General features: G+C 48.1%; 1 protein-coding gene and 1 long non-coding RNA gene across 5 annotated transcripts in view; one reads left to right on the forward strand and one right to left on the reverse strand.

Moving 5' to 3' along the window:
• LOC310838724 overlaps window positions 1–14150 on the reverse strand; it is a 122330-nt gene that overhangs the window by 75858 nt on the left and 32322 nt on the right. The window lies entirely within an intron of this gene.
• Window positions 1–14150, forward strand: part of PDLIM7 (PDZ and LIM domain 7) — a 44209-nt gene that overhangs the window by 21745 nt on the left and 8314 nt on the right. The window contains exons 3-8 of one of the 4 annotated variants that reach the window (XM_083726294.1): window positions 3894–4045; window positions 5339–5369; window positions 8844–8860; window positions 10042–10125; window positions 10969–11123; window positions 11693–11729. In XM_083726294.1, the coding sequence (XP_083582420.1) occupies window positions 3894–4045; window positions 5339–5369; window positions 8844–8860; window positions 10042–10125; window positions 10969–11123; window positions 11693–11729 (476 nt within the window). Of the gene's footprint in view, window positions 1–3893; window positions 4046–5338; window positions 5374–6810; window positions 6984–8843; window positions 8861–10041; window positions 10126–10968; window positions 11124–11692; window positions 11730–14150 lie in introns of all 4 variants that reach the window. The other 3 variants (XM_083726296.1, XM_083726295.1, XM_083726297.1) reach the window with 3 other exon arrangements.

Below are 14150 nucleotides of genomic sequence, written 5' to 3' on the forward strand. Positions count from 1 at the left end.
GTCCTAGGTTTAATCCTCAGCATCTCTAAGTAGGGCTGGGCATTGCCCCCTCTCTGAACCTCTGGTGAACTGCTACCAGTCAGTGACTGAGCCAGACAGACCAGTTAAGTCTGAGGCAGTGCAAGCATGGCAACTTCCTCGGTTCCTAACTACCACTCAGCCTCCCCTTCCTTTCTTGTTCCACATATTAGTGCAAAGCAGCCCTGGGAAACTGCTGAAGGGCGTGGTATAATTCAAATAAATAAAAACGGGCTCCTTGTACTGCAATGCTCTTCTCCCAAGGCTCAGGAGGCAAGATGGTGCAATCAGTTGCAATGCTGTGCCTCTCTCTTACTTCATTTAGCCTTGACTAAGGTTCTTTCTTTTCTTTTTCCTTTTGCCTGATTATCAGGAGTGAATTTCAACACCCCCACCCACTCATTTGGGGATCCCTGAACCCCCCTCATCCTGTGTTGTGTGTGTACTGTATATTACAGGTATCGCAAGAAGACAACAGTCCGGTTAAGACTGACAGTTTGGTGCCCTTTTGTAGAAGTTAATTCACCACCATAATCTAATGGTGAGAACCTGGGCGCAGAGTTCATTCAATCAGACTTCTAATCTTGCCTGCCCAGGGAGCACTGTGCGCTTCTGTGTCCACAAACGCAGCAAACATGAGAGGAACGCCAATACAAGCAGTAGGAGGGAAGTACAAAGCCAAAACACTGGAGGGTGGAGGGGATGGTGGAGAGAATGTGTGTTGCTAGACAGGGCTTTTCACCACCTGCTTCTAAAAGCTGAACGACAAGAGTATCGGCAGGTGCAGCTTCACTGGCTGCTACAGCATCGTGGTGGGAATTGCCATATTCCAACTCAAAGGGCCAGGGAGTGCACTTTGGGTCAGCAGCCAGGCAACTGCAAAGTTATGTTTGGGCTGTTCTGTCTGGTCTGCTGCATTCATCAGCAAGTCTAAACTCTCCCGTAGGCCCTGGGCTCTTCCAGATAATTTGTTTTTATTTCACAATAAATGTGCAGTCGTTGCTCAACTTTTCTGCAGTGGATCCAAATGCGGTGACCGGACGCAAAGCGGGACAGGGCTCCTCTATCGCCAAGCCAGGAGGGAAGGAATTTCTGCAAGATGCAGCTTGCCATGCATGGGTGAGAAAAGCTGCACCTCCCTGAAATTCCCACTTCTCTACAAGTCTTAAAGCTACAGGAGCCTGGTCATTCTGTGCTTTTTCTTCCCCTCACCCACGTGGCACATAAAATTCATTCTTAACCCCTTACTGAATTAGTTTTATGCTGTTTAGGAGCTAGCTTTTGTATTGCAGGTATCAATTTCCCCCCATAATGTATTTGTAAAGCTAACCTGGCAGTTGCTTTTTTCTTTTTCTGGAAGCACATATTATTCCTCCAGCTTTGTTTCCTTTTGCCCACAGGTGTGGGCTCATCTACATGGGAGTTCAGTGTGGTTTTGCAACTTCTTGTGCCTCAAATTTTTTTGGTATTGCCCACATAATGGCCTCCTCACTCAAGTGACAAGCCAGATGGGCAGGGTACAAATAATAAAACTACTGCTGTTACTATTATTATGCTCCTTCCACCATAAAATTATTATATATCTCCAGCCTTGGGGATAATCTGATAATGAAAGTATATCCAATATGAAATTACATCTGGATATACTGTAGTGCATTGTGTGGGGGCGTATTTTTACATGTGTCATTACATCTCACTCATTGCTGTCTGTCACCACACCCTCTACTCCCATTTTACTTCTGTCAGCTCAAATGAAGGGGCATTAAATAATAATAATAATAAAACTGCTAAAAAAAATTACAGAACAGCTATATCAAATGTAAAAATGAAATTTGCTTTGTGCCCATTGGTGGTGGGCGATGAGCCATCTTCCTGGCAATGATTATGCAGGTTGCAGAGATGTGACCAATTTCCAATTACTTGATTGGTGAGAGTGGCTGGGGAAACCCAGCCAGATGGGCACAGGAATGAATAATAAAATTGTTATCTAAAGATGAAGCAGGGCCCCTGCTTTCTTTGCAAACACGCACACTTTCTCAATGGAAACAGATTGGAGGTTCCTGTACACCTACCTGCCAGGCCGTTCTTTATCCTTGTACGGTGCTCTTCAGTGACCTACTGGTGGTTCTGGCCATGACATATCATTTAATAAAAAAAATTTTCGCTTGCTATTTGTGCAAATCTGGCAGATCTCTCCTCCTATAAAGCATGCTTGAAGCATTGGCTTTGGCAGAAGTTTCTTGTAACACCATTCCACAGATAATTAATTTTTCTTTTCCTTTTTAAAAGGTGCCCGTTTGCCATTCCATGCATGCCCAGAATGGATGCCAGACCTCACAGAGGGTTGGGGGATTATTATTTATATTTATGTCTCTGAATTGCTTTGCTCCCGACAATGACTCAGGGTTACTGACAGACACAGGTAGGGGGGAGGGAACAACAGTACACAGCAGAAATAGATCCCATCAGGCACCTCCCACTTGTGCGGGTAGGAAACATCAGCATCGGTTTGGGAGACATAACATTGAAAGCACTTGGATGTGAGCAGACAGACACACGCCTGGCACCATTCATCCACAAACCATCCATCCATGCCCCAATGTGTGGACATAACCAATGCAAAACATGGGATGTGATCAATGTACCACTGGAGCTCAGTGAGTGATGGCAGTAATGCAGCACTAAGACTAAGAACTGGGGTTTGGAAAGGTTTTGGGTGTGTCATGATGCTCGGCAAATTTAAGCTAATCCAGCTTTCTTAAGGATGGCTGCAGGGCCTACGACAGGAATTTTATCAGCGATCAAGCTTCCTCCACTCCAGCGCCCTGGATGGCTGTGTTTGCTTGTGGGGTTGTTTTTTTGGGGGGCGGGGGTGTTGAATGCTATGGGACAGTGTGAATCCAAACCGATCATGCATACGATTGTTGGCAATTTAAATGTGCAACTATATGGTTTTGTGGAGAGCAGCCAAGGCATGTTTCAGAGGCCTCTTTATATTACCAGAAAATGATATGCTGATCAGTGTTCGAAATTCTCCAGGCCACTTGCGACCAAGCAAACATGATGTCTCCACCATCTGGAGATGCATGCCTGGGGATCCTTGGATCTTGACTGCTTTCACACACTAACAACACATCCTGTAGAATTGTATCCGTGATATTTTATTTTTGCAATTAGAATGAATTTCAGGAACCAAAAGGTTGTATTGAAAAATACGACTTTCGAGCCGTCTGGCCGCTACATGGCAACTAGACATTTCGTTTTGACAACTGTAACTCTGGTTTAAAGAGCAATTTGGCACCTAGCTTATATATCTAACACTGATCATTGCTGATCAAAGCCAAAGACCATGAGTTAGGCAAGAGGAGCCTCTTTGGAGGCCAGCATGTGTGGTGTTGGTGCAAGTCAGGATCTCCTTTTAATGGCGGGAGGAGAGATGGGACAGCAAAGTCTTATGCAGTGAAATATGTCTCATTCATAAATTTGTACCTGTCTCTTCCTCTATGCGTTTTGCATCATCCCTGGGAGGCAGGTTAGACTGGAAGATAGCTGGGTGGCCCTGTAGTTGCCCTACCTGCTGGGTTTGAATCTTGGTTTCCAACTTTCAGGCCCATCGGTAAATCAGTTCCAGCCACTTTGAGCATTGTTCTCTACAGTGCTATCACCTTTGGAGCATGCAACATTTACACACTTTATTTAGCGGAAACTATGGGGGAAACAGAGGAAGACAGGATTGGATCTGATTCCACTACTCCAGATCTTGCTCCGCTAGACATGGTGTAATGCTGAGAACCACATTGCTTGCTTCCTGCCTTTGTCTCTTCATGTGGGTAACTATTCTGTGTCACCAAGTCCTCTTCTTCCTCTCCTTGCAGCTCACCCCCGGGGGCAAGGCAGCCCAAGCAGGTGTGGGAGTAGGTGACTGGGTGCTAAGCATTGATGGAGAGAACACGAGCACCTTGACCCACATTGAAGCACAGAACAAGATCCGTGCATGCGGGGACAAGCTCTCGCTCAGCTTGAGCAGGTAAGAGGCTCTTGGTGTGAATTAAGATACCAGGAGCATGGCATACATTATAGGATCGAGAAGTGGTTACAGCTGACATACTCCTTGCACTCAAGCCCAGTCCTCAAAATAATAACTCACTGGTTCTCAAACTTTTTTCTCTGGGTCACACTTCCAGAATAAAAACTTGCTCACGCCACACCATTTTTTTTATTGATAAGAAATACATTGGAAAGCAAAAAGAGAACCAACTAGCAGTGCTTGATCCAGAAAGTATAGAACAATGCAGCTACATAATAACATGTATCATTCCCAAAATATAATGATCAACGAGCCTCTTACGTATGTACTTTAAGCATGTATACAAACTGAATGAGAGGTGTGAGCTTGCTTTTGCTGGTAGCTTCATTTATATTAGGTCTAACTTGAGTCAGAAACTCTCATCAACACAAAGAAGCCTTTCTCTTTTCTGATCTTTTGCATTTGTCAGAGTTGAATATCCCTATTCACTACAATGTGTCGTGGGACTGCAGAATAGCCAATGCTGCTCTCCAGCACACGTTTCAAATGGCAATCCTGCATCACAACTTGATGCTCAATATCACTTAATGCTCTTGCTCTTTTTGAAAATATACCTATCCATATTTTGCAGTATAGATAGATACTACACTACACTGAAATATTTAAAAGTTTCTTTCTCCTTGAATCTTCGTGCCACACTTTCCATCCTCTCCTGCCGCACCAATGTGGCGTCCCACACCCTTTGAGAAGCACTGTCTTAACTCATAAACATAGCAGTAGGCTAACTAGCTTTTCACTTTGGTGAACTGCCACCGCTTCATAGCATATTTATACCCACAGTGATCTTGGCTGCATCTGAATCACTGGAGAGTGGAAGAAAGCCTCTCTAACTCTCCAGGGGTCCTTATTCAGCCAGCCAGAGTGATGCTTAAGTGAGTGTGTGAATGAGTGGATATTAACCCTGAGAGAGGCCAAGGGTGTGCTCTTAGGACAGAGGGCTTTTAGCCATGCCCCAGAAGAGTTTTCTCCCAGGCAACCTAGGCAGGACCATCCAGTCACTGGATCTTCCATGGCTGTCACCACTATCTTCCCTCATGGTGTGAAAGGGAGCAGGCTGCTTTCCTCATGTTGCTGTGGCCCTGCTCTCTGAGCATATTCTCTGCTGGGAAGTGCAGCTCTGTTGCTGCAAGTCAAAAGCACCTGCTGCCACCCTCTTGCCTGTTATTGCTGCCCCAGGAGAGCCCCTGCCCGGCAGTGCCTTTCTTCTCGTTAACGGCAGCTTTTCTCTTGCAGAGTCCAGAATCTCCTCGGCAAGCCTCAGAAGGTACGTCTTCCTCTGCTTCCTCCGTGGTGGGTCTGCTCTCTCACAGACCTCGCTGGGCACCAGTTCTGCCGCTGGTCTAGGGGAGCTGTGGGATAGTTGAGGAAACACAAGTGCCTTCGCTTGTTTGACACTTCTTGAGTTAGGTGCTCGATGTAAAAGCCAAAATAAATAAATGAGACTGTAGTGGGGTGTGAAGAATCCATTCTGAAACTCAGGATAATAACAAATACCAGTGTGTTTTAAGCTGCACAGCCCTTCTCCAGGGGGCTGTTTGAGCTACACCGATTGTGCTATATCTGTGGGCCAAACTCTGTGGCTATGTCTGCCATATGCTTATAAGGCTTTTCTAAGTCAGACATTCCTACTGCATTCACCATGCCCTCAAATAAGTGATGTGCAGCTTGCAACTCCTTGGCATTTTGATTATTTGAAGTTTCCAAGCAAGAGTGTTTTGTATGTATCTATTGCTATCGTCTTCCTTTTTACACCTGGTTTTGGTGGAATCTTCCCCCCTTGGTAGCTCACTTTTGGAGCTATCCAGGCACCGTAGCCTGAACCTTGGTGTGCTGGCACTAAAGGAGCTCACTGCTGCCTTTTCCCCAGCCCTCCAAATCTATAGCAGTTTATTTTCTTGCTGTTCAATGGAACTCCTCTTGATTGCACCCATAAACCTTCAGAAGCCAGAAACTCAAAATGGCCACCACAGTATTGAATTTATTTGTGATCATCAGAGGTCAGGTGGAGGATGAACCGGGAGCTGCCTGCCTTAAGTGGGCTGGAGCAGCAAATAGAGCCATTTGCTGCCCTTGCCTCTATGTTCCCTGTATAGTCTAACCCTGTATGAATGTTTATCCTGGAGTCTGAGGCCTTGCCTCACAAAAGAAGTGCTGGGCGGGGGTGAGGGGACTTCCAGGCAGTCAGGCTGTGGAGGGAAACAGCTTCTCCAAGATTGTGGCCAGGGCTGTCTTCTAGTTTCCCTCTCTGCTTGGGCGTATCCCTCCCCTGTTTCCCTTGTGGTTGGAGGAGGCAGGGAACGAGATGGAGGGTGTAGAAATGGATATGCATGGTTCAGTTTTGCTACAACACGTGCCCACGCTGAACTGCCTCACCTGCTCTCCAAGGCTCATCCCGGGGTCAGTTCTAGAGTGACCACATTTGCCCACATAGGGTGCTCAACAAAGTTGGCTGGCAGTAGGCAACTGGGCACATACAGGGCGTGTTTGCTTGTGTCTTGGCTACTGTCAGCCAGGAATGCGGCTGGCTGGCTGGCTGGCTGTGGTTATTGCCCTGGGACTTGAGGAATGCCCTTGTGGCCAGAATCTGGCCTGGCTTCCACCTGGGGCATGGTGGCCTCTGGCATTCTGGCCTGGCAGCGGGGGGTGCACTTGCATGCTGCCTGCTGTGCCAGCTTGGGCGTCTGTGTGTTTTGTCTTCTGCTCAGGATGCGCTCCCTTCCTCCGAGCGCCCGAAATATAACTTCACTCCCAGCTCTGCCCTCAACAAAACGGCCCGGCCCTTTGGAGTCAGCTCTGCTCCAAACTCCCAGCCCGGGCTGGTGACGAAATCGGTGCCATACACTCCCTCTGCGTCCGTCTGCACCACACAGCACAATGGGTATGTCGCTGTGTTATTTAGACACCCTGGGGAGTCGGGGGGGGCTGAGTGGTCTCACTGTGGAGTTCTGCCCTGTGCTGTTCTGCCCACACACTCGCCTGTCTGCCCGCACTGTGCATGTCGGGCTCTGCCTGTGTGGCCTTTTTATGGGTGGGCAATGGCTGGGTGTGGGCGGCCCTTTCCTCCCTCTGTATCAGAATCTGTGCTAGAACTTAAGACATCTGGTGTTGCAGTGACCCCTGGTGGCTGGAGCTTATATTACGATGCCTAGATCTGGCAGTTCTCTTGTGTATTGTTCATTCCGGAATGTCTAATTGAAAAAGCCAGACCGTTTAGCGGCCTGCATTTCATCATCTTTCACTACTTTCAAGTCCTGCAATCTTATCTCCTGGGCAAAGAATAATAATAATGCTATCGTAGGTGGCAGTCAGGAGCATGGGGCGGCATCCCAGGAACCCCAGCCTGTAGTTCTCTTGACCCACCCACACAAAGGAATCGCTAGATTCTTTGGTCTGAGCGGCATTGTGCTATGGCGAGTGATCTGTATCTATAGGTTTGGTGCTATCTGCTTGTGGTTTCTTCTGTGGCTGACTCACTATGGCAGGAATGAATGTCGCTTATGGATCCCAATGTAACTTTCCTTCCTCACCGCCTCCCTGGCAATCTAAGCTACAGTTATTCTCCAAACTGTTCATCATTTACTAGGTCCCAGATTCAGTATCTTCATTTATAAGATTTCTTACCTGCCCTGCACCATAAGGTCTCAGCACTGGGCACAATAATATGATATACAAACTTAAAATTACTAAAAGAAATTATGCATAAAGCTGTCCACCCCAGATAAAATACTGAGTAGCTGACATCAAGGCTTTTGGCTGAGTTTCCAATTCTGCTCATCCCAGCATAAAATTCCCGTACTAGTGTAGCTGTTCTCAGGCATCCTTTGGAAGGGAGCAGCACTATGGTAAATCCAGATTTCCAGTTTATTAAGGAAATGGCTTGGGTGAAATTGTATACCGATTAATCTATACTTGACTATTTCATTTTTTCAAGCCCGAAACTAGCATCTTCTGACTGCTATCTTCCCATGTCTAGAAATGCAGCCCTAAATTAATTCTGTTTATTTTGTTTATTAATCACCGATGAAACATCCCGAAATGATTTTAACAGTGCCTGGCTGCATGCAAATTGTGTCCTGACACTCTAGGCTTTGGATGCTGCTTCTTTTGAGGTGATTCCTTTCTCGTTTGGTGCATTGACGTGTCCCTGGCACCTTTGTTGGTGGGGATGGAAAAGCTTATATCTGTGCTAGATGAAGTCCTGTACACCTCTGACCAACCCCTGTGTCTCTCATTGGCCTCTTTGGGGTCCCCTGCCAGTCAGTACCTTAGAAGGGACCAGTTGTGGGACCATGGTGAGCATAGTCTACATGCTGGCAGAAATGGTGCTGCTGCTCATTTCTTTCATACTCCTGCATTCCTGATCCTATGACCTAGAGCACTGGACTTCAACTGGTGGGCCAGGACCTGCTAGGGGGCCGCAACCTGATCCAAGGTGGGTCATAACAGGAGCACTACCACCATACAAATATATGGTGAAATATTAAATGGGTCCACAAATGCGTGTTTGGGTGTTCAAAGTGGGTCCAAAAGGTTGAGGATCCATGACCCAGTTAGGTGAGCTGTGCATGGAATCTCGGCTATATTCACCCACACTAGGCAAGGAGGGAAGCATGTTTTTTAAAAAACTTTGTCTAATGGTTCTAACATGTCCTTCACTTTCCTGACTGTCTTTTTGCTCTTTTCCCTTCTCTCTCTCTCTCTCTCTCTCTCTCTCTCTCTCTCTTTCTCTCTCTTGCAGGTGCAGAACCCTGACAAGTCAGTAAGCCTTTGCTTGTTCTGTAACTTTAAAGTGTATTATTGCTAACATGCATGACCTAAACATAATTCCTTTTCAACACCTAAAAACTCTCCTCATTCCTTGCTAGTTTTTTAGTTTGGGTTTTTTGGGTGTTTTTTCCTGCTTCACTGACTTTTCTACCCCCTATCCTACTCTCCCACAGGAGTGTGTGGTTATGGCGGGTTATATCCCCTCATAAAAAGAGATGCTTGAGGGACATGTTTGCGAGTCGGGGAAAGGGGAGAACAGACGACTTTAGTGTAGGAATTGGGACATGGAGGTCCCCTTTCTTACAATATGTGGGGCAACATTATTTGTGTCCTCTTGACTTCTTGGGTTTGTGTTGGAGCCTGTCTGAAGGACTTGGTGGCCTGGATCCCATGTCATGCTAAGCTAAATCATGACTTAGCCTGACTGTATGGACTCTGGGAGAGGACATCACAACATCTTTGGTCCTTCCTGGTTGTTTTGCTGCTGAGCCAAGCCACACTTTGGCATAGTGTGTTAATTAAGCCTCTGCTCATAGTTCAGCTCTCTCTTGGAGAAACCATGAAGTGTAACCCACACAACAAACCTTGGTTACAGCTTGCGATTAGTCTGGAGACTGCTAGCTTCAGACAATATGCTAAACCAAATGAGGGCTTAGCTCAGTATGACGCAGCAGCAAAAAACCAAAAAGTCCAAGATATTCTTTCCAGGAGGCCTCACATACGCACTAAACCACGGTTTGGCTAAGCGTGTCATGTGAACCAGGCCTGGGGGCTAATCTGAAGTGAAACGGCCAGTTGGGGGCACAGTGGCTGCCCTGAGGCTTTAAATGTTGGCAGTTTGGCTTCAGGGAAACTTCCTGATGCTTCCAAGGGAGTGGGATGGCCTGCTGTGACTCTTCAGGCTGTGCTGACAACTGTAGCAGTAACTGCCTGACCCAGATAAGGGAAAGGAAGTGGTGCTAAAACTGGCAGGGAGTTGTGTGTGTGTGTGTGTGTGTGTGTGTGTGTGTGTGTGTTTTCCACTGCACAGTCAAGCTGTTACCTCCAGTGGCACTGGCTGTTTCCTCAGGAGATGTGGCCTTTTATTTGTGCGGTTGTGTACTAGGGCAGCATGTCTCACCTGACCTGTCCAATCTTTTCTCTTATTCTCTGACTTTTTGTGGCTTCAGGGTTAGCGCTCACCCCCCTGAGGTGAAGGCTCCACCCCAGAGCAACCCCCCACCTGATTATGGAGATTACTACCTGGAGGACCCGTAAGACCTGGGAGAGGTGGGGGAGGGGAGGGGAGGGTAGAAACTTTCGGACAGATGTTGTTATGTCCCTCGTATGTTGTGTGCTGCTGCTGCTGCTGTCGTCCCGTTATAGCGTGTGAATATCCCTTTGGTGAAGTTGGAATAGCGCTAGAAGCAGTAACAGGGCTTCCCTCAACAAGGATTCAAATTTTTCATCAGTGAAAAATCTCCTTTGAGATGTTCCCCAGAGCAGTGCTGAGGAACTGGGGGCCTTGCTTCAGCCTGACATGGGAGGCTTCAGGTTTAAGGATCTCACACAGAGTCAAGGCCCCTTCTGGGAGGGAACACTTCCATGCAGCTATTTATTGTGGACTTGGTGCTGCTCATAAATGCACAGGCTTTTTGCAGCATGCATACATCGTCCTCATCCAAATGCTGTCTCGTGTGTGGTTTCAATTATCCAGACAATTCAAATCATAGAATTGTAGAGTTGTAAGGGACTACGAGGGTCATCTAGTCCATCGCCCCGAGATGCTGGAATCTTTTGCCCAATGTGGGGCTCGAACCCACGACCTTGAGATTAAGAGTCTCATGCTGTACCGGCAGAGCTACCTCAGGCCTGGATGGGGGAGAGGGAACAGAAGGGGCTTCAGGATCCGTTCTGTGTGTCTGCAGGGCAGGTTACTTGCGATCTTCAGAATTATGAAACTATGGCCATGTCCTGATTTGTGCCTCATGGTGGTTTATCCCCCCACCGCCGCCCCCGCCCGCTTGATGCAGTTTCTTGTGTTTGTGTGTGTCATGCATGCCTGGCAGATGCTCATCTCAGTGCAGCCCTGGCTGAGTGCCCTTGTCTATTCGTAGGCATTCTCTGCGGCTGGCAAGCCTGCCGGCCTTCCTCCCCAATGACTCCAGCAAAAAGAGGCTCATTGAGGACACAGAGGACTGGCGACCGCGGACGGGCACAACCCAGTCCCGTTCTTTCCGTATCCTGGCCCATCTGACAGGCACGGAATTCAGTAAGTGCCTCCCTCCCAGGGGGAGCCACTCCAGGTTGGGGGTGTTGTTGAGAGCTGGCTGGCTGGCTGGCTGGCTCCAGCCTGGGAAGTGGCAGGGAGTCACGAGGCATTTGGTGCCACCGGCGACAAGGCAAAGGTTGCAGAGGCACCTGAGCTTGTTCTGGGACAGCTCTGGCCACCTTCCATAAGCATTCTGGACCTGGACCAGTTTGGGAGGGCTCTGCTGGCAGATTGTCCTACAGCAAGTCCCAGGAGGATCCTCTCTCTCTCTCTCTCTCTCTCTCTCTCTCTCTCTCTCTCTCTTCCACTTGTGATGCTCTGCTGACCTCATTCAGTCTATCTCTGCTCTGCAAAGAGCTCTGCAGGCACCTCATTCTGCTTCCCGCTCATTATTGTTGATGCCCAGGCCCTGTATCCTCCAGGGAATGTTCTTATTTTGTGCCCAGTCTCTCCCTGCCCACCCCACCCCCTCCAAAAACAAAAAAAAAATCCACTTCTCTTCTCAGAAAACTAAAACAGCTTGACTGGCTCAGACCATGATATTCTCTTTCTCCTTTTCCCGCTGCCAGTGCAAGACCCGGATGATGAGCATGTTAGGAAAGCCAGGTAAGAAGGTCCCTTTGATAGGGCCAGGAGAGTCAGTGGGTTTCCACCTGACTTCTCCCCACTCCCAAAGTGCCAGGGGCTGGGAGCTGAAAGTGCAGAGTCCAGACCCGCTCCTAAGCTTTGGCGGATGCCCAGGGCCACTGTCCCATTCCCATCTGTCCGGGGCGGAGGGGATGAAAGCCTTCTTCCCACCTTGTTCTGGTTCCCTTGACCTTGCATGCCTGGTATGCCCTTCTGGTTTTCTCCTTCTCGGTCTCTGCTTTCTCCTCCCATCTCTTCCTTGTGTCTCTTTCTCTTTCTCTCTCCCCTCCCAGAGAAAAGTTTGTCTCGGAGCTTCAGAGCCCCCGTTACACTCGCCTGCGCGACTGGCACCACCAGCGATCGGCTACCTCTCTGAACGTGCTCTCCTAGGCTGCCTGCGATGGGCCGGCCTTTCTCTTCTCGACTCCGCTCTTCTCTATTGCATGCCGATGTGAATGGGAAGGGCGTGTTTCTGTCTGTCTCCTTCTAACTGGTTGAACAAAACTTTTAAAAAGCAAAACAACCCCCTCCCCCCCAAAAAACCCCCCACTAGAAATCCACAGCAACTCCTGGAAACGTAGCAACTGAACTGTGTTGGGGAACGACTTGAGCAGGGGGAAACCTGAGAAACGCCAGGAGTCTTCCACATTGGTGGCTGCTTCTCTTTGAGCTTCATGTCACACCTCCAGCTGTGGAGGGGATGGAAGAGGGTTCATGTTGTTGGGCAGGAGGCTTGACTCTCCCAACTCTAAGCAAGATGCTCTGGTACTACCAGGAAGCTGTTTCTGAACTGTGTTTTCTCTTCCCTGACTGAAGAGACGTTGGCTGTGGAGACCTCTGTATGCTCCTTTCTGGCCTTCATACTGAACCAAGGAGGCGGGGGGAAGGTTCTACCCAATGCAATATGGCATTGCACTGAGACCTCTTTCCTTTGGGACCTGCCGCATTGAATGAGCTGCCAGAGCTCTTCTTCCTGGCCGAGCATTTCAGAGAGAGGGGAGTCGTTTCCTGACATTCATATCTGGAAGGGCTCCTTTTCAACCCTGCATGGGATTTTTTAAAAACACTGTTCTTGGTAGTGGCTGATCTTCCCCTTCCCTCCTTTGTCCACTGTTGAGTGCTGTTTCTCAACCCATAAAACTTCTTCTCCTAACAGGCCTCTCCATTTTATTTTATTTTGCCACTGAATGGTGAATGCACATGCCCTTAGCCCCTGGTCCTTTCCCCATCATTGTTCTATGAGTGGCTGGTTGTGGCTACCACTTTGAGGAAATGGCACGCATTCCTCTTCTAGATGCCTGATTAGGTCATGAAGGCTTGCAGAACTTGCCCACCCGTAACGCTGTAATAGAGGGATTCCGTCTCTTCCCCAACCCCTCAATGGTTATTAGACTTGTCCTCCTTGCACTTGATTAACTCCATTATACCTCAGTTTTTCCAAAGGCTCTCTGATTTGGACAACACTTAATATGGCTGCTTGTGTTGGGCTTGGGGGAAAAACCCTAGGGGATGGGACTTCTGGCTCTTCAGGTAACCTGCTTCCACAGCAGGCATGTCCTGTTGCTCGGTGGAGGAAATGCTGTGTGCCCCTTTCTCTAGAAAGAGTGTGTAATCATTGTTTTGACTGCAGGCATGACACTAATTCAGCTGCTATATCTGTATGGTGCTGTAATCCACCCACCCCCTGAGCTGCCTGGAGCTGATGCCCAGGCAGGAGTTTGCAATCTAGTTGGAGGCTGGCTTTACTACCTTTCATTTTGTAGTAAAATAAATGCTCCTATTCTCGTAACTGGCTCCTGTCTTTCTTTCCTTTCCTTTTTAATCTATGCACACCTGAAGTAGGGAGGCTGTGTTCTTTCTTAGAGGGACGACTTGTTTTCCAGCTGAGCATAAACCCAGCTGTCCTCTGTAAGGTTGTTTGGGAAGCTGAGCAAAGATGCAATGCCTTTGCCCACCAACGATTTTGGGGTGCTTTTGTGCCCTGGTTTTCCTCTGGGAGCAGGAGCCTGACCGGCAGGCCAGCACTGAGTTCTCCTTTTCTCAATACTTTTAACTCCTTGGGATAAATATGGGGGGTTGTGAACTTCTCATCCCAGGTCCACATCCCAGGATAGTAGGCAAGGACCAGGGTGGTGAGACAGGAGACTGCCAGGATCTCACCACCTCTGCCTGCATGATGCACTGAAACAGCTGTTATAGTAATTTACTATACTCTTTTTCTTCTTCTGTTGATTGCACCTTTGGAAAAGTCCTTGGATAGGTTGGATGAGATGTAACATGCACAATGGAACTAATGAACACACACACACACTTTTAGTCTGCAGCAAGTCTTGTGTACAGAATCCCTTTGCTCCTGTCTTGGATAATCACATAGTGCAGCTCTTGATGAGCTGTATCCTT

Source organism: Podarcis gaigeae (genome assembly GCF_964106915.1).
Source record: "Podarcis gaigeae genome assembly, chromosome: 2".
Classification (NCBI taxonomy): domain Eukaryota; kingdom Metazoa; phylum Chordata; class Lepidosauria; order Squamata; family Lacertidae; genus Podarcis; species Podarcis gaigeae.